This window comes from Rhinopithecus roxellana, chromosome 16, assembly GCF_007565055.1.
Source record: "Rhinopithecus roxellana isolate Shanxi Qingling chromosome 16, ASM756505v1, whole genome shotgun sequence".
Classification (NCBI taxonomy): Eukaryota; Metazoa; Chordata; class Mammalia; order Primates; family Cercopithecidae; genus Rhinopithecus; species Rhinopithecus roxellana.
Window position 1 is genome coordinate 17,681,966 of NC_044564.1, and position 20,295 is coordinate 17,702,260.

Here is a 20,295-nt window from a genome sequence, read left to right on the forward strand (position 1 = left end):
CCTGTCTCTACTAAAAATACAAAAAAATTAGCCAGGCGTGGTGGCAGGCGCCTGTAGTCCCAGCTACTCGGGAGGCTGAGGCAGGAGAATGGCGTGAACCTGGGAGGCAGAGCTTGCAGTGAGCCAAGATTACACCACTGCACTCCAGCCTGAGCGACAGAGCAAGACTCCATCTCAGAAAAAAAGAAAGAAAGAAAGAAAGAGAGATGAGGTCTTCCTATGTTGCCTAGACTGGTCCTAAACTCCTAGGCTCAAGTGATCTTCCCACCTCTGCTTCCCAAAGTGTTGGGGTTGTAGTTGTGAGCCACCATGCCCTGCCAAGAGCTGGGTTGGTTTTTTTTTTTTTTTTTGAGATGGAGTTTCGCTCTTGTTGCCCAGGCTGGAGTGCAATGGCATGATCTCAGCTCACCGCAACCTCCACCTCCCAGGTTCAAACAATTCTCCTGCCTCAACCTCCCAAGTAGCTGGGATTACAGGCATGTGCCACCACGCCCAACTAATTTTGTATTTTTAGTAGAGATGAGGTTTCTCCATGTTGGTCAGGCTGGTCTTGAGCTCCTGACCTCAGGTGATCTGCCCACCTCAGCCTCCCGAAGTGCTGGGATTACAGGCATGAACCACCGCGCCAGGTCCTAGGTTTGTTTTAGACCTAAGTCTGTCTATCTGCAAAGCCCACATTCTTCAATACTTCACCACCTCACCCCTCTTACTCTATTGCCCCAGTACCCAGTGAAGTAGGAACCATTGGAAGTTAAAGAGTTGGGACTCACGGGAGTTCAAGACCATCCTGGACAACATAGTGGGAACCCATCTCTACAAAAAAAAAAAAAATTAGTCGGGCATGGTGATGGGTGCCTGTAGTCCCAGCTGCTTGGGAGGCTGAGGCAGAAGAATTACTTGAGCCTAGGAGGTTGAGGCTGCAGTGAGCCATGAGTGTGCCACTGCACTCCACTCCACTCCATTTAGAAACCCTGTCTAAAAAATAATAATAGTTGGGACTCAGACATACTGTATAATTCCATTTATATGAAATATCCAGAATAGGCAAATCTAATGAGACAGAAAGCAGATTAGTGGTTGCCTAGGGCTGGGGAGAAGGACAGTTGGGGAGAAATTGGGAATGATGGTTAATGAGTATGGGCCTCCCTCCCTCCCTCCCTCCCTCCCTCCCTTCCTTCCTTCCTTCCTTCCTTTGATGGAGTCTTACTCTGTCACCCAGGCTGGAGTGCAGTGGTGCAATCTCGGCTCACTGTAACCTCCACCTCCCGGGTTCAAACAATTCTCCCTGCCCCAGCCTCCCAAGTAACTGGGATTACAAGCGCCCGCCACCACGCCCTGCTAATTTTTGTATTTTTCTAGTAGAGATGTAGTTTCACCATGTTGCCCAGGCTGATCTTGAATTCTTAACCTCAGGTGATCAGCCCGCCTTGGCCTCCCAAAAGTGCTGGAATTACATGTGTGAGCCACCGTACCCGGCCTGAGTATGGGTTTTCTTTTCAAAATAATGAAAATATAAAATGGCTTGTTGTGATGGTTGCACAATTATTGAATATACTAAAAGCTGTTGAATGATACACTTTAGGTAGGCAAATTGCATGGCATGTGAATTACATCTCAGTAATGCTGTTATGAAAAAAAAAGAGAAAGGCCGGGCACGGTGGCTCACGCCTGTAATCCCAGCACTGGCCAAGCTGGGTGGATCATGAGGTCAGGAGATCGACACCATCCTGGCTAACACGGTGAAACCTCATCTCTACTAAAAATACAAACAATTAGCTGGGCGTGGTGGTGGGCGCCTGTCGTCCCAGCTACTCTGGAGGCTGAGGCAGGAGAATGGTGTGAACCCGCGAGACGGAGGTTGCAGTAAACTGAGATTGTGCCACTGCACTCCAGCCTGGGTGACAGAGCCAGACTCCATCTCAAAAAAAAAAAAAAGAGATAAAAAGAAAGATGGGGTCAGGAATTCCACCTCTGCCATTTACCTGCTTGGCTTATGACTTCATGCCTCCCAACCTCAACTTCCTAACCAGTAAAATAGGAAAAATAAACATCTCCTGGGTCTTTTGTGAGGATTAAATGAGATAATACATGTTGTTATTCCCATTTTATCAAGGAGGAAACAGGCCCAGAGAAGGGAAGTGACTTGGTTGCAGATGGCACAGCTGGTGGGTGGCAGGTGAGAGACTTGGGCCTGGGTCTCATGGCACCACCCCATCTTTTAGCATTGTGTAGAGTGGACCAGTGTCTACACACTTCACCCACCCCTTCACCAACACTGTCTTCCATCTCTCTCCTTCTCTTGGGCTCTGGGGCCCTGTCTCCCCACTGCTCACTCTCAAAACAAGCAGAGGTGGCTGAGTCCCCCCGGAGCACAGGACGCCCTCTCCCTCAGCCCCCACCCTGCTCCGCTCCTGGGGCCATGATGCTGTCTTGCTTTTGCTTGTAATAAAGAAAATATCTCAGCTACCCTTCCATGGTTGCTTGGCAACCCCAAAGGAGGTTGGGTGGGGGGGACCAAGGGGAGGAGGGATGGGGGAGGACTCTGGAGCCAATCTGGAGACAAAGAGTAGGATTTGGGTGACATGGAGCCTGTTCTTAGTGCTAACCTGGCCTGGCTGGGGCGGCGGGTGGGGGCGGCGGGCTTCCTCCCTCTCCAGTGTCTCACACCAATAAATATGGATTAGGGAAATGGGCAGAGTTTTTCCCACGGGCCTGAAAGGCCGCATCTGACCTTTCTACCCCCTTTATGTACCAACGTGACAGTCAGAGACAGCAAAGAGCAGGACCCCCTGAGATACCTCCCCCATGGCCTTCTGACTTGGGGAAACTTTTCACCCTCCTCCTTCCCCTGGCCCCAGACCAGGTCACAGCCCTGCCTGGGCCCCTGTTCCAGGAATGAGGAGGAGGCTGGTTTTCAGGTGGGCGCCAGGAGCTCCCATCCTCAGTGTCCACTCCAGGCCCTGCTGGCTGTGACCGGTGCAGAGCCAGGCTGTGAGGCCCTGGACCAGTTAGAGACGGCCCTGCCTGCCTCCTAGACAGTGCTGTGCTCTGTGGCTACCCCATCCCGTCCCTGCCCCATCTCTGCCTGGACCTCCTCCATCAGGAGCCCTCTCCTCTGCGTCCCTCTCCTCGGCTCCTTCCCACCAGCCTCTTCTCCACTTGGTTTCCCTCTTTCTCTCCTCCTGCCTGCCCCCCATGACCCAGTCGCCCATGAAACTAGGAAGCCCTTGTGGCTGAGGTATCCCCTGCAGTGAAGAGGGCAGGAAGGGTTGTGGAGGGGGAGGCGGGGGCCGTGATCTCGCTCCCTGGTGCCCTGGCTTGCTGGACGTCGGCCGGGGGTGGGGATCGGCCACTCTGAATAGAGTCAGTGTAGAGGCAGGAAAAGCAAACACCTCCGTGTGGGCCCTGCTGGCAGTGGATGGGAGTGGGGAGGGGCAGGGGCCTGGGTTCCTCTCAGCCTCCTTGATCAGACCTCTCCCCACTCCTGAGGCTCCCTGACTCCCTGGACCCTTGGCCTACAGTGTCCAGAAGGAGAGTGGGGTGAAGGTTTGGGGCAAGCCCTCTGTGAGACACCTTTGCTCAAATCTTTCCCTGCTCCTCTGCCCAACCCCCAGCCAGTGCCCTTCCTGCCCAGAAGATGCCAGGAAAATCTGTGCCCGGGAAGGGCGGTCTGGCACCTGAGGGCCCCGCCTGACCAGCCCTTCTCAGCAGCAGGAGCTGGGTGGGAGTCACCTTATGCCAGAGACGCCCCAGCAGTGCCATCCACCTCCTGGGCTGAGGAGTAACCCCAAGAGGCTCTGCCCGGGTGAGTGCTCCTCTGGCCCACAGCCAGGCAGTGAGGGAGGGAGAGGTTGTCCACGTTGGGGCTCCCCGAGACCCCCACAATCTCCGTGAGTCCTCATGGTTCTGTGGCATTTTCTGTTGTGACTGTCTCACCCTCTGTCTGTGTCACTGGTGGCTGGGTGAGGGGAACTGACGGGATGGTTAGAGAAGCTGGAGGAGAGGGCTGGGCATGTGAGGAGGCAAGAGGGGCTGGAGTCCAGGGTATAGGACACCCGGATTCCCAGCCACCTTTTTGTGTTTTATTTTTATTTGTATGATTTTTTAATTTCTGTTTTAAAAGATAAGGTATCTCTTGTATGGAATATATCTTTATATTTTTAAAAAAATGATAAGATCTCACTATATTGCCCAGGCTGGCCTTGAAGTCCTGGGCTCCAGCAATCCTCCCACCTCAGCCTCCCTAAGTGCTGTGATTATAGGCCTGACCTACCGCACCCAGCCTAGCCAACTTCCTGATTAGATTTGTGAGATCACAGAGGCTCCTGTAATGGCTTTCTTTTAACACTTTGGATTCTAAAAGACCTTTGGAGTGAGCTCAGAGAGGGTTAGCCGTGGTTAACCTTAGGAAGCCATGGTTGCCTTACATCCCCCAGAGAATGGGGACCCCTTTGCTCTTGGTGTCTAACCATAGTCCCGCATGTTGTCTTCAAAGCCCAACCACTTCCCAAAAAGCAAGGTCAGCAGCTGACTGCATACCACAGCACCCCAGTGGTGCCTGCTTTGAGGTGGGATCCGGCTGGGGGGACCCTGCCGAGTAGAAACAGGCCTTCCTCACCGGGTCAGGCTCTGTTCTGAGGTCGTCCACGTACCTTGCTTGAATGGTCACCACATTCCTGCAATGTGGAGTCAGTGTCACAGATTGGAAAACTGAGACACCAAGCGTTGAAGTGACTCATCTGGGGACACACTGCGAGAAAAAGAGCTGGGATTCAAGCCCATAACTTGGCTGCAGAGCCCGATCCCATAAATGTTCTTCCATAGTGCCTCTGATTCCTAGGGGGCCTCCACTGGAGGTCATTGCATTCAATCCCCTGCATCTAGGTGTCCACCCAGGCCCACCTCTGCTCACAGATAAGGATCAATCAAGCTTTTTTTTTTTTTTTTTACTTTATTTTTATTTTTTGAGACACGGTCTCACTGTCGCCCGGGCTGGAGTGCATGGCCACCAAGCTTGGCTGATTTTTGTATTTTTTGTAGAGATGGAGTTTTGCCATGTTGCCCAGGCTGGTCTCAAACTCCTGGGCTTAAGTGATCCACTCACCTCAGCCTCCCAAATTGCTGGGATTACAGGTGGGAGCCACCACGCTGGTCCAACCTCGTTTTTAAAGGCAACTGCGGCCGGGGGCGGTGGCTCCCGCCTGTAATACCAGCACTTTGGAAGGCTGGAGGCGGGTGGATCACAAGGTCAGGAGTTGGTAGACCAGCCTGGCCAATATGGTAAAAGCCCGTCTCTACAAAAAATACAAAAATTAGCCAGGCGTGCGGGACATGGTGGCTCACACCTGTAATCCCAGCACTTTGGGAGGCCAAGCGGGCAGATCTCGAGGTCAGGAGATCGAGACTATCCTGCCTAACACAGTGAAACCCCATCTCTACTAAAAATACAAAAAAATTAGCCGGGCATGGTGGCGGGCACCTGTAGTCCCAGTGACTCAGGAGGCTGAGGCAGGAGAATGGTGCGAACCTGGGAAGCAGAGCGTGCAGTGAACCGAGATCACGCCACTACACTCCCGCCTGGGCGACAGAGGGAGACTCCATCTCAAAAAAAAAAAAAAAAAGAAAGAAAGAAAAAAGAAAAGAAAAAACTTAACTAGGTGTGGTGGTGGGCGCCTGTAGTTCCAGTTACTCAGGAGGCTGAGGCAGGAGAATTGCTTGAACCCAGGAGCCGGAGGTTGCAGTGAGCCGAGATCACACCACTGCACTCCAGCCTGGGTGACAGAGCGAGACTCTGTCTCAAAAAAAAATAAAGGCACCTGCTCCAAGGGTGGAATTTCCCCTGGGGATGAGCAGACATTTCTTTATTCATAGCCTTCTGGCTGGGAGGGGAGGCCCTCCCAGCCAGAACTCACCATGTCCAGCTGCCTCGTTGTTCCTCTCTCCTTCCCACTGGAGTATAATTTCAGGAAGGAAGCAGCTCCGCCTTGAGTCCTGGCTCCACAACCTCCAGGTTGTGTGGCGCTGGACAAATGATTCAACTTCTCTGAACCTTAGCTTATCAACTGTAAAGTGGAGCTAATTATACATCTGCTTTGTGAGTCTGAGAAAGTTTACATGATAAAAGGATATGAAGGTCTGAAAGGGCTTAGTAAGCACCGTGCCTGGCACCTGTGAAGTGCCCAGGACCAAGTGGCAAATACTTTTCACTGCATCCTTACTTCTCACTGCATCCTTACTTCTCACTGCATCCTGAGGGGTCGTTCCCAGACCTTGAGATCCCACCCAGCCATAGCCAAGTCACCTTCTGGGTTGTCTTACTTAGCCATGGGATTGTCCCTGTTCCCCTGTCTCCTCCCTAGTCCAGGTTCCGGCCTCAAGAGAGAAGGCCCTAGGGGTACAGGAGTTGGAGGAGGGGGCTTGGCAGCACTACCATCACCACTATCATCAATCTCATTGAAACCCTTCTGCCTGCAAGATCAGAGCCTGGTGCTTTTGGCCTTGTAGTTTAGCCTTTCTATTACAGATAGGGAAACTGAGGCCCACAGTGGGGAAGGACTTGCTCAGGGTCACGTAGCAAATTGGTGGTGGAGCAGGAACAGCTCTCAGGCCTCCACATTCCCAGTTGGTTTTCCCTGTCTCTTCTTGACCACTGCTCACCTCAAGTCCTCCCCTGGTGTGCCTAGGGTGTGGGGCCTGGCACCCAGTCCTGCCTGGCAGAGCCTGGAGAGAAGTGAGCCGTGGTTGGTGGAGGAGTTGCTGCAGCCCGGCGCGTTCTCAGCCCGGCTCTTTGTCTGCCGCTTTGTGATGGTAAGTGCTGCTCCTAAATCAGTTCTGTGACACTGTTATTGTTGCCCAGGGCGCAAAGAGTCTAAACTTTTCCCCTGAGGTCAAGAATGTGGCTGGTCCCCAAGCCGCCCAGAGCAGAGGCCTGGGTGGCTGGGGGTGGGGATGGGGCCTCGCCCCGAGCTGGGGCGAGATGTTGGGGGGGAGGGGGTCAGCGGGAACAAAACGCTTTGAAATGCCTCCTCTCCATCACTGCCAACATTGTCCGCTGCCCGCGGGGGGCCTGGCACCGCCTCGCCGGGGCTCCGGCCCCCAGCCCTGGCCAGGCCCGGCCCGACATCTGAAAATGGACAGAAGCTTATTGTCCCTTCCCGCAGCCCTTTGTCTGCCCCAGTTCCAGATGTCTAGGCTGGGACCAGGGAACTGACCCATGGTGGGCAGGGGGGAGGGGACAAAAAGGGAGAGCACGGGTCACTGCATCCTGAGGGGTCGCTCCCAGACCCTGAGATCCCACCCAGCCACAGCCAAGTCACCTTCTGGGTTGTCTTACTTAGCCATGGGATTGTCCCTGTTCCCCTGTCCCCTCCCTAGTCCAGGTCCTGGCCTCAAGAGAGAAGGCCCTAGGGATACAGGAGTTGGACCAGGGGGTCTTGGCAGACTCACAGACAGGGCTGAATCCCAGCGCCACCCGGTGACTGTGATCTTGGACAAGTATGGCCCTCTCCCAGCCTGCTTTCCCCATGTGGGGACCATAGACCAGGTTCATTCATTCACAGGTAATGACAGAGCCCTCCTACGTACCAGCTCTGAGCTGAGCATGGGGGCACGCCATGGTGGATGGGCCACTCGGACCCTGTCCTTGACCATTGTGGTTAAATAGAATAGTAACAGGGAGCATTTCCCACCTACTACCTCTGGGTCCGGTCCTGGGCTAATCACTTTACTTGCATCATCTCAACCTTTCCATAACAAAATCAGAGATGCAGACGCATTGTTCCTGTCTCCATTTTCCAGCTTTGGAGACTGGTAGACTCTGAGAGGTCCAGTCACTTGTCCAAAGCCAGCAGTCTGGAGGCAGCAGAGCTAGGATTCTAGCCCAGGCCGACCGTAACCACCAGGAGGAGTAATTCACTAATGAATACTTGGAAAGAATCGAGCACAGAAGCTGACACAGCTCCAGACTTGGAACTGGTGGTGGTAACTCCATGCTAGAGTGTCCCCATTCTACAGGTGGGGCAACTGAGGACAGGGAGAGAAAGCCTGGGGCAAAAGCTCCGGGGAACTTAAACAGTAACACCAACAGCAGTTCCAGAGCCACCAGGGCTGGCCAGAGTGAGACAGGCAGACTTGGTTTCAAACCCCAAACCCCAACTCTGGATGAGCTTGGGCAAGTGATTTATTTAGATTATCTGTGCCTCAGTTTCCCAGTTTCCTATTCTGTAAAGTAAAAATATTCCCAACTGGCCAGGCATGGTGGCTCATGCCTATAATCCCAGCATTTCAGGAGGCCAAGGCGGGCAGATCACTTGAGGTCAAGAGTTCAAAACCAGCCTGGTCAACATGGTGAAATGGTGAAACCTTGTCTCTACTAAAAATACAAAAATTAGCTGGGCATGGTGACACGTGCTTGTCGTCCCAGCTACAAGCTGGGAAACTGAGGCAGGCGAATTGCTTGAACCGGGGAGGCAGAGGTTGCAGTGAGTCAAGATAGTACCACTGCACTCCAGCCTAGGTGACACAGCAACAGAATCCGTCTCAAAAAGAATTCCTGACTTCACAGGGTTGTTGCGAAAATCAAGTTAGATAATACATTTAAAGCACTTAGCAGGCTGGGTGCGGTGGCTCACACCTGTAATCCCAGCACTTTGGGAGGCTGAGGCAGGTACATCACCTGAGGTCAGGAGTTGGAGACCAGCCTGACCAACATGGCGAAACCCCAACTCCACTAAAAATACAAAAATCAACTGGGTGTGGTGGCAGATGCCTGTAATCCCAGCTACTCTGGAGGCTGAGGCAGGAGAATCACTTGAACCTGGGAGGCAGAGGCTGCAGTGAGCCGAGATCATGCCATTGCACTCCAGCCTGGGTGACAGAGTGAGACTCTGTTGCCCATCCCAAGAAAAAGCACTTAGCAGATGCCTGGCACACAGCAAACGGTTAATGATAGCTATTATTATTATTCTGAATAAGGTTAACATTTATCCCTTTGAGCTTCCTGCTGGGTTCACCTGAGGACAAGGCTCTGTGGAGCAGGGCGGGGGTTAGGAGTTGTTGAAGGGGGTGGGGATAGCAAAACTTGGTTTTCTTGGGGTCTCTAGAAGTCCCGAGATGGGCTAGTTCTGTGGGTCAGGGGGAGGCAGAAGGGATCAGGGCTGAGAGAGGGAAGGGGCTGCCTGGGCCCAGAGGAGTTAACAGCTCCCAGGACCTGGCTCAGTAGGGCTGCCACGCTGCAGCCACAGCAACGATTTTAGCAGAGGAGCCAGGACTGCTTCCTGATGGGCAAAACAGCTGGCTGCCCAGAGAAAACAGCTGGCCTGGCCCCAGCCTCCTGAGAACAGAGGCAGAGCCTCAGAGGAGGACAGCTGCACATCTGGGATCCTGGGAGAGGAGGGCATGGCCAAAAGGGAGAGAGAGGGTGGTCTGTGGAAGTGTGTGTGGGTGTTGGGTGGACCCCCAGAATGGGGGGGTCGAGGGCAGATTCCTAGAGCAGAGACCAGGGTGTGCTAAGTCCAAGCAGAATGGGCAGGGATGCCTCCAGCTGGACTTTGAGGGTCTCAGTCTTCCCTCAAATAGGAAAGATGAGGGGCAGGGGAGGATCTTGGGGACAAGACTCTGCTCAGCCCTGGGTCCTCTGGGAACCGGGCTTGGGGCCGGAGGTGGGGAGGGTGCCCAAGCTGAGCTCCTGGATTCCCATCTGCCGAGCTGCACCCAGAACCAGGAGTGGGGCGCAGGCCCACCCTCTGGCCAGGATCCTGGGCTCCCTTGGCCACAAAGCAGGACAGGGGACCAGAGATCCCCCAACTCAGGAGACGTGAAGCTGGCAGCTGGTAAGAGCATCCAAGCATCCTCTCTGCTTTGGGTCCCCATTTCAAGCCTGTTTGGCTGCCAGGCCATGAGGACTCCCAATCCGCGGGCCCTACCTGGGCCCTGGGGCACCCCCAGGCTGCCCCTACCCATTGGCAAGGAAGCAGCACCTGGGACCTCAAATGAGGTGGGGCAGGGTACGCAGAGGGTTAATGGGGGTGTGGCCAGAGTCCACTGAACCAGAGCAGCCTACCCGGGTTCCTGACCCCCAACTCCCAGTGGCCTGATACCCCTAGTTTCTCTTTGGCCCAGAGGGGCTCTTGTAGCCCACCTCCCCAACCTCCAGGAGTAGGGGTTGGCCCCCAGTTTGAGTCTGCCAGCCTCGGCTCCCCTCTCCCTGTAAGCCATGCTACAAAGCCTTTACTAGGAGCAGGCAGGCCTTGGAACTGAGGCTCCCAGAGGGAAGAAGGCACTGGCGAGGGGGACAGTTCTTGCAGGGTCTCTACTCCGGGAAGCCAGAGTCAAGCCTGAGGTGCTGGCGCCACCACCTGGATTTGGTCAGAACTACAATGGCTGAAGTGGGTGAGGATGCTGCAGGCAGAAACCAGCAGCCCCCCCATGTGTCAGCCCCATAGGATCCGGATCTGGCTCAGCCAGATGCGCCCAAGCAATCATTTTTTTCCAGGCATGACCCAGCTAATGAGGTCTTAGGCTCCACAGGACAGCACTTTTTTTCTGTTTTTGAGACAGAGATTTGCTTTTGTTGCCCAGGCTGGAGTGCAATGGCACAATCTCGGCTCACTGCAACCTCTGCCTCCTGGGTTCAAGCGATTCTCCTGCCTCAGCCTCCCGAGTAGCTGGGATTACAGGCACCTGCAAACACGCCTGGCTAATTTTGTATTTTTCCGTAGAGACAGGGTTTCTCCATGTTGGCCAGGCTGCTCTCGAACTCCCAACCTCAGGTGATCCACCCGCCCCAGCCTCCCAAAGTGCTGGGATTACAGGCGTGAGCCACCGCGCCCAGGCTTTTTTAAATTTTATTTTTATTTATTTATTTTTTTTTTTGAGATGGAGTCTTGCTCTGTAGCCCAGGCTGGAGTGCAGTGACGCGATCTCAGCTCACTGCAACCTCTGCCTCCTGGGTCCCGGTCCCAGAAATTCTCCTGCCTCAGCCTCCCGAGTAGCTGGGATTACAGGCACGCATCATCATGCCCAGCTAATTTTTGTATTTTGGAGGCCGAGGTGGGTGGATCACGAGGTCAGGAGTTCAAGACCAGCCTGGCCAAGATGGTGAAACCCCGTCTCTACTAAAAATACAAAAATTAGCCGGACACGGTGGCAGGCGCCTGTAATCGCAACTACTCTGGAGGCTGAGGCAGGAGAACTGCTTGAACCCGGGAGGCGGAGGTTGCAGTGAGCTGAGACCTCGCCATTGCACTCCAGCCTGGGTGACAGAGCGAGACTCTGTCTCAAAAAAAAAAAAAAAAAAAAGAAAAAGAAAATCCAAAACCCTGCCACATGGCCAGGTGCAGTGGCTCACACCTGTAATCTCAGCACTTTGGGAGGCTGAGGTGGGCAGATCACCTGAGGTCAGGAATTTGAGACCAGCCTGGCCAACACTGGCAAAACCCCGTCTCTACTAAAAATACAAAAGTTAGTCGGGTGTGGTGGCGCATGCCTGTAATCCCAGTTACTCGGGAGGCTGGGGCAGGAGAATCGCTTGAACCCAGGAGGTGGAGGTTGCAGTGAGCTGAGATCGCACCACTGCACTCCAGCCTGGGTGACAGAGACTCCCTCTCAAACACAAAACCAAAACCAAAACCAAAACCCTACCATAGTTTCAAGGCACTGGGTGACCTGGCCGTTCCCACCTATTTGACCTCACCTCTTACCATATCCCCTTGTTCACCTTCCTCCAGTCACACTGGCCACCTTGCGTGTTCCCACCTCAGGGCCTTTGCTCTACCTGTTTCTGCATCCGGGGAACACTCTTCCCACAGATCCCTCCTTGATTAGCTCTTCCTTTTGTTTCAAAACGTCTTCCCTGACCCCTCTGTCTGAATGTTGCTCTACTCCCAACTACTCTCAGTTCTCTCTCTGTCTTCTTTCTTTCTTTCTTTCTTTCTTTCTTTCTTTCTTTCTTTCTTTCTTTCTTTCTTTCCTTCCTTCTTTCTTAGCCAGTGTCTGGCTCTGTTGCCCAGGCTGGAGTGCAGTGGTGCAATCTCAGCTCACTGCAACCTCTGCCTCCTGGGCTCAAGTGATTCTCCCACCTCAACCTCCTGTGTAGCTGGGACTACAGGTGTGCAGCACCATGCTCGGCCAATTTTTGTATTTTTTGTAGAGAGAGGGTTTCACCATGTTGGCCAGGCTGGTCTCAAACTCCTGAGCTCAAGCAATGTGCCTGCCCTGGCTTCCCAAAGTGCTGGGATTACAGGTGTGAGCCACTGCCTTCAGCCTACTCTCAGTTATTGATCACGTGTTTCAATTTGTTCATGGCATTTACCATTCCTTGAAATTATCTTGGCCGGGCGCGGTGGCTCAAGCCTGTAATCCCAGCACTTTGGGAGGCCGAGACGGGCGGATCACGAGGTCAGGAGATCGAGACCATCCTGGCGAAAACGGTGAAACCCCGTCTCTACTAAAAATACAAAAAAAAAAAACTTGCCGGGCGTGGTGGCGGGCGCCTGTAGTCCCAGCTACTCGGGAGGCTGAGGCAGGAGAATGGCATCAACCCGGGAGGCGGAGCTTGCAGTGAGCTGAGATCCGGCCACTGCACTCCAGCCTGGGCGACAGAGCGAGACTCTGTCTCAACAAAAAAAAAAAAAAAAAAAGAAAGAAATTATCTCTTCATTGGTTGTTTTGCTTGTTTCCTATCTGTCTCTCCTCACCAGAATGTAAGGAGCCTAGGAACAGAGACTGCGTCTGTTTTGTGCACCTCTGTATTCCCAGCCCCTTGCGTTCCATCTGCACGTAGTAAGTACTCAGGAAATAGTTGCTGAATGAACAGGATCATATAGAATGACCTGTAGGATATGTCTCCCAGACATGGCATCAGGGAAATCTTTGCAGAGAGAGGAAGTTTGGGCTGAGACTATAGGACCCAGAGTGTAGAAGCTGTCCAGTAAAGACCAGTCCAGGCAGCGGGACCAAGGGAAAAAATAGAAAAGGATGTGGGAAAGTCCAAAAGCATGGAGTATTCTGGAAACTGTAAATTGTGCAATTTGGCTGGAGCATAAGGTTGGGTCAGGGGGAGGACTTGCAGACCAGAAGAGGTGGAGAAGATGCAGGCAGGCCATGAAGGGCCTTGTTGCCCCTTGAGGGGTTGAGCTCTGTGCCTGGCAGTGGCCGCCCTGAAGGGAGTTATTGTCAGGCATTTTAGAATGGGGTGCTGGCCAGGCTCAGTAGCTCACATCTGCAGTCCCAGCACTTTGGGAGGCTGAAGTGGGAGGATCGCTTAAGTCCAGTAGTTCAAGACCAGCCTGGGCAGCATAGTGAGATCCCTGTATCAGTAAAATAATTATTTACTTATTTTGTATCTACAAAATAAGTAAATAAAATACTACAAAATAAGTAAATAAATAAATATTAGGCATGCACCTGTAGTCCCAGCTACTCAGGAGGATGAGGCAGGAGGATGGCTTGAGTCCAGGAGTTCGAGGCTGCAGTTAGCAATGATCATGCTACTGTACTCCAGCCCGGGTGACAGAGTGAGACTCTATCTCAATAAAAAAAAAAAAAAAAAAAAAAAAAAAAAGGAGGGCTGCTGAGGCCAGGCACAGTGGCTCACACCTGTAATCCCAACACTGGGAGGCTAAGGCAGGAGGATCACTTGAGCCCAGGAGTTCAAGACTAGCCTAGGCTGGATGCAGTGGCTTACACCTGTAATCCCAGCACTTTGGGAAGCTGAGGTGGATGAATTGCCTGAGCTCAGGAGTTCAAGACCAGCCTAGGCAACATGATGAAACCCCATCTCTACTAAAATACAACAACAAAAATTAGTTAGGCTTGGTGGCGCGCCTATAATCCAAGCTATTCGGGAGGCTGAGGCAGGAGAATCACCTCAACCTGGGAGGCAGAGGTTGCAGTGAGGGAAGATCGTGACACTATACTCCAGCCTGGGTGACAGAGCGAGACTCTGTCTGCATTAAAAAAAAAAAAGGCCGGGCGCGGTGGCTCAAGCCTGTAATCCCAGCACTTTGGGAGGCCGAGACGGGCGGATCACGAGGTCAGGAGATCGAGACCATCCTGGCTAACACGGTGAAACCCCGTCTCTACTAAAAAATACAAAAAACTAGCCGGGCGAGGTGGCGGGCGCCTGTAGTCCCAGCTACTCGGGAGGCTGAGGCGGGAGAATGGCGTAAACCCGGGAGGCGGAGCTTGCAGTGAGCTGCGATCCTGCCACTGCACTCCAGCCTGGGCGACAGAGCGAGACTCCGACTCAAAAAAAAAAAAAAAACTAGCCTAGGCAACATAGTGAGACCCTGTGGTGCATGCATGCCTGTAGCCTCATGCAGTTCCAGCTATTCAGGAGGCTGATGTGGGAGGATCACTTGAGCCCAGGAGTTCACACCTGCAGTGAGCTATGATGAGTTCACCCCTGCACTCCAGCCTGGTGACAGAAAGAGACCCTATCGCTAAAAAAAAGTAAAATAAAAGAAAGGGCTGCTGCATACAGAATGGTCTCCAGGGAGAGAGTCTGGTGGTGGGAGGATGGGGTGGGGATGGGGGCTGGAAGATACAGTGGCCCAGGTTGAGGGACGCTGATACCCTGAGCCAGGCAAATGGGTGGTGCAGAAGGGAAGAGTTGGCCACCTGCAGGAGATGCTAAGGAGGCAGCCTGGCCAGGAGCAGGGATGGAGAGAGACATGGCCTCTTCATCAGCAACATCCAGGTCTCCAGCCTGAGGGACTAGATGGGCCGAAGTACCGTTCCCTAGAGAAGAGGAGTACGGGACAGGGTGCAGAGTTGGAGAAAAGACTGGGGTACCATTTGGGACAGAAAGAGTTTGGATCCAGGCGAGAAGCTGAGATGTCAGGTTTCCAAAAAGAGGGAGTGGGTGGCTGGGCACAGTGGCTCACACCTATAATCCCAGCACTTTGGGAGGCCAAGGCGAGCAGATCACTTGAGGTCAGGAAGTGGGGAATGCTGACTGGTCAGGTTGGAGATGGAATCATAGGAGGTGGAAGTTAGGTGTTCTTAATGTCTTCTGTTCCTGGGTGCGATGGTAGAACTGGTTGGGCCAGATTACCGGTCTGGGTGGTGTCAGCTGATCCATCGAGTGCAGGGTCTGCAAAATATCTCAAGCACTGACTTTAGGTTTTACAATAGTGATATTACCCCAGGAGCAATTTGAGGAGGATCCAAAGGCTGCATGACCCTTAAATTGTAATTTCTTTTTTTTTTTTTTGAGACGGAGTCTCGCTCTGTCGCCCAGGCTGGAGTGCAGTGGCCGGATCTCAGCTCACTGCAAGCTCCGCCTCCCAGGTTCACGCCATTCTCCTGCCTCAGCCTCCCAAGTAGCTGGGACTACAGGCGCCCGCCACCTCGCCTGGCTAGTTTTTTGCATTTTTTTTTTTTTTTTTTTTTTTGAGACGGAGTCTTGCTCTGTCACCCAGGCTGGAGTGCAGTGGCCAGATCTCAGCTCACTGCAAGCTCCACCTCCCGGGTTCATGCCACGCTCCTGCCTCAGCCTCCTGAGTAGCTGGGACTACAGGCGCCGCCACCTCGCCCGGCTAGTTTTTTGTATTTTTAGTAGAGATGGGGTTTCACCGTGTTAGCCAGGATGGTCTCGATCTCCTGACCTCGTGATCCGCCCGTCTCGGCCTCCCAAAGTGCTGGGATTACAGGCTTGAGCCACCGCGCCCGGCCTAGTTTTTTGTATTTTTTAGTAGAGATGGGGTTTCACCGTGTTAGCCAGGATGCTCTCGATCTCCTGACCTCGTGATCCGCCCGTCTCGGCCTCCCAAAGTGCTGGGATTACAGGCTTGAGCCACCGCGCCCGGCCTTAAATTGTAATTTCTAATCTTATAGCTAATTTGTTAGTCCTGCAAAGGCAGACTGCACCGTAGGCAAGAAGGGGGGTCTTTTTGGGAACGGGCTGTTACAAATTTTGTTTCAGAGTCAAACCATGAACTGAATTGCTTCCCAAAGTTAGTTCAGCCTACGCCCAGGAGTGAACAAGGACAGTTTAAGGGTTAGAAACAAGATAGAGTCAGTTAGGTCTGATTTGTTTCACTGTCATAATTTCCTGAGTTCTAATTTTGCAAAGGCGGTTGCACAGGGGCCATTCTGTTGACGAGGGGTGCGCCTCCTGAGGCTGGCTGAGGGAAGAGGTGGAAGGTTTGGAGGCTGGAAATGAGAGTTCCCAGGTAATGGCTTCTATTTTCTCCAAAAAGTAGTAGGGAGATTTTTGCTGGGGGAGAGGAGTGGTGGAATGAGGGATTGAGAAGACTGGAGGCTTTTTTTTTTTTTTTTTTTTGAGACAGAGTCTCACTCTGTCACCCCGACTGGAGTGCAGTGGCATGATCTCAGGTCACTGCAATGCCTGCCTCCTAGGTTCAACTGATTCTTCTGCCTCAGAATCCCAAGTGGCTGGAGTTACTGGCATGTGCCACCACACCTGGCTAATTTCTTTTTGTATTATTGTTATTATTTTTTGAGATGGAGTTTCGCTCTTGTTGCCCAGGCTGGAATGCAATGGCGTGATCTCGGCTCACTGCAACTTTCGCCCCCCGGGTTCAAGTGATTCTCCTGCCTCAGCCTCCTGAGTAGCTGGTATTACAGACATGCGCCACCATGCCTGGCTAATTTTGTGTTTTTAGTGGAGACGGGGTTTCTCCATGTTGGTCAGGCTGGTCTTGAGCTCCCGACCTCAGGTGATCCACCCACCTCAGCCTCCCAAAGTGTTGGGATTACAGGCGTGAGCCACCACACTGGGCCCCTTTTTTTGTATTTTTAATAGAGACAGGGTTTCACCGTGTTTCCTAGGCTGGTCTTGAACTCCTGGCCTCAAGTGATCTGCCCATCTCAGCCTCCCAAAGTCCTGGGATTACAGGCATGAGCCACTGTGCCTCAATGACTGGAGGCATTTGAAATGCCCTGAGGGGAATGGGCAGGGGACACAGAGAAACAGGATTCTTGGGCTGGGTGAGAGAGCCCAACTGAGGGTAGAGACCCTGAGTTTGCAGTAGCCCCAACCTACCCCAAAACAAGATGGCTATTGGGGTTTCCAGGCAGGTGTGATGGAAAAACCTGGAGGCAAGAAAGTTAGTGACAGGCTGGACTACTGGGGAGGATGGGAGGACTAGGGGGAAGAGGAGGACTTGAGGCCAGGGAAGAATCTGGAAGCCCCCTATAACAACATATCTTAGACTGCATAATGTATAAGCAACAGAAATTTATCAGCTGGGCGCGGTGGCTCACACCAGCACTTTGGGAGACTGAGGCGGCTGGATTACCTGAGGTCAGGAATTTGAGACCAGGCTGACCAACATAGTGAGAACCCATCTCTACTAAAAATACAAAAAATTAGCCAGGCATGGTGGTATGCGCCTGTAATCCCAGCTACTTGGGAGACTGAAGCAGGATAATCGCTTGAACGCTCCACACCCACGCCCCTCCCCCGCCAAAAAATAAAGGAAATTTATTGCTTATAGTTCTGGGGGTTGGGAGGTCCAAGATCAAGGCGTCAGCAGATTCACCTGTTCCTCATACAGGGGGCCTTCTAGGTATGTCTTCTTGTGGCAGAAGTTGTGGACAAGCTCCCCAGGCCTCTTTTTCTTTTTGAGACAGAGTCTCGCTCTGTCGCCAGGCTGGAGTACAGTGGCATGATCTTGGCTCACTGCAACCTCTGCCTCCGGGGTTCAAACGATTCTCCCAACTCAGCCTCCTGAGTAGCTGGGACTACAGGTGCCCGTCACCACGCCCGGCTAATTTTTTCTATTTTTTAGTAGAGACTGGGTTTCGCCGTGTTAGCCAGGATGGTCTTGACCTCCTGACCTCGTGATCCGCCCACCTCTGCCTCCCAAAGTGCTGGGATTACAAGCTTGAGCCACCCCGCCCGGCCGGCCCTCCTCTTAATACCCTGACATTAACATTAGGTTTCAACATGTGAGTTTTGGGGGTCAGGGACATTCAGACCATAGCACCCTTGGACCAATAGGACAGGCAGAGGCTGTGGAATGACTGGGGTGGGTGAAGTAGGGAACACTGCTTTGCTTTAAAAAGGGAATCCCTCTTCTGGAGCTGGGAGTGGCTTCCCACAGGGGACTGCCGTGCAAGGGAGGAGGAATCTGGCATCTCTCCAGTATGCTTCTCATTGCAGGGCCGCTGGCCTAGAAATGGCCTCAAATGGAAGCTGCGACCGGATCCTGGTGGAGGTTTTGGAGCTAGGCTAGAGATGAGGAGTCCAGGGTTCAGTGTGCACGTGCTGCTCCTGCACTAGGTAAGTCCCTTCCTCTGTGGATCTCCAGCCCTCCCCTTCCAGTGGAGATAGTGTGCACAGCCCTAGCTCCCCTCCCTGAGCCCGGGAAAAGGCTGAAGGGAGACCCCGTGGTGTTCCTAGGAAAGGAGCCCTGCCCAGCGGTGGGAGGGTGAGGGGGAGCCTCCCTCTCCTCCAGTCCTGTCTTCCCAGCCCCAGGGCGGAGCTCTTCCTGTGTGTCAGCCTCCAAGCCGGAAAAGTTGCCAGTGCATTCATTCTCTCGAGGAATCCCTGCAAGCCCTCCCAGATAGGTGGTGTTATCAGCCCGATTTTACCGAGAGGCTGCTGAGGGAAAGTGACCTGTCTGAGGTTGGTGACAGACACCCAGTTTGATCCCATCTGTGGTGCCGTCGGGCCTTTCTCTTTTCTGCTTCTCTCCCGAGAGGCTGGAGAGTCCTTTCCCTCCTAGCAGGGTCCTAAGGACCCCGGCGGTGCTCCAGGGGAGCCAACATCCCCTGCTTTGGAGGGCGTGGTGTGCCCTAGTTCTACACTCAGACCAAGAGAGAGCTGAGGGCTGTGCCTTTTTTTTGTTTTTTTCTTTTTGAGACGGAGTCTGTCACTCAGGCTGGAGTGCAGTGGCTCCATCTCGGCTCACTGCAACCTGCGCCTCCCGGGTTCAAGTGATTCTCCTACTTCAGCCTCCCAAGTAGCTGGGAGTACAGGCACCCGCCACCATGCCCGGCTAATGTTTGTATTTTTAGTACAGATGGGTTTTCACCATGTTGGCCAGGCTGGTCTTGAATGGATCTCAGGTGATCCGCCTGCCTCGGCCTCCCAAAGTGCTAGGATTACAGGCTTGAGTTACCACGCCCGGCCTGACTGTGCTCTCTTAAAGGGCCGAAGCAATGCGAGTGCTAGCGACCGAGGCAAGGAGGTGACGCGCAGGGGACTTAAGGAGCGGAGCGCCGCGGGAGGACGCGCCCAGGTCAGGGGGACTCCTTCTGCGACCCCCACACTGGGTCTCCGGCCCACGCGTGGCCCGTCTGGTCTGCGGAGCTGGCGCCGGGGCCGCCAGAGGGCGCCCGGGGCGGAGGAGGGGGCGGGAGCCGGGGAAGCCCGGGGAGGTGGTGGCAGAGCCGGCGCCGCCCCGCGGGGTCTGCGGCTCAGGTCTTAACGGTCGGCTGCATGGGCCGGGGAATCCGGATTCCGGGGGTTCAACGCCCAGGGGTTCCATGAGCCCCTACTGTTCTCGGATGCCTGGCCGGCCCCGACGCACTCGTCCCAGCACCCCTCCCCCGTCCCCATCCTCCAGCCCCTCCCCCGTCGCCCCTCCGGGGTCCAGCCGGGCGGGGCCGCTCCAGGGTCGCGGCTGGCGCGGGTCCCCGGGCCCTGGCCCTCCGGTACCCCAGGCCAAGGACAGAAAACTTGAGCATCCACGCGCAGGGGTGGGGAGGGGAATCCCACTCTGGGGGTGCACTGCCCCGCCCTCTCCGGGTCTGCCTCGGCCCCGCCTGGGCCCCAAGCCCCGCCCCCTCCCCTCGGCCGGCCGGAGAGCCCCGGGGGCCGCCGCAGCCGCCCAAGCGCCCGCCATGCGCGCTGCCCCCGCCGCGCCGCTGCTCCAGCTGCTGCTCCTGCTGGGGCTGTGGCTGGAGGCTGCAGGCGTTGCAGAGTCGCCGCTGCCCGCCGTGGTCCTTGCCATCCTGGCCCGCAATGCCGAACACTCGCTGCCCCACTACCTGGGCGCGCTGGAGCGGCTGGACTACCCCCGGGCCAGGATGGCCCTCTGGTGAGAGACACGGGCATTGGCACCCAGTGGGCACCTAACCCCCAGCCTCGCAGATGGCCCCCGCCCCCAGCGGGCCTGTCTGCTCGCTCCCTGCCCAGACACCACCTAGATAGGCCCCTCCCCTCACAGACGGCCCTGCCAGCCCGAGCCCCCAGATAGGACCCCGAGCCCCCTGCTGGGAGACCTCTGAGGCCACAGGCCGACGCGAGACACCCACCCCTCCTTCTGGTCCCCTACTCCTTCCTCTTGGGGCCTTCCCTGGGTGTAGGTTGGGCGCAGCCAG

General features: G+C 54.4%; 1 protein-coding gene across 1 annotated transcript in view; it reads left to right on the forward strand.

The window, feature by feature from the left end:
• The first annotated feature begins 2,134 nt into the window (after window positions 1-2,134).
• The window catches only part of CERCAM (cerebral endothelial cell adhesion molecule), a 35,164-nt gene continuing 17,003 nt past the window's right edge, over window positions 2,135-20,295 (forward strand). The window contains exons 1-5 of the mRNA XM_030920157.1: window positions 2,135-2,176; window positions 3,615-3,805; window positions 6,684-6,807; window positions 18,131-18,250; window positions 19,122-20,012. Coding sequence (XP_030776017.1) covers window positions 19,459-20,012 — 554 coding nt within the window. The 5' untranslated portion in view covers window positions 2,135-2,176; window positions 3,615-3,805; window positions 6,684-6,807; window positions 18,131-18,250; window positions 19,122-19,458. The remainder of the gene's footprint in view (window positions 2,177-3,614; window positions 3,806-6,683; window positions 6,808-18,130; window positions 18,251-19,121; window positions 20,013-20,295) is intronic.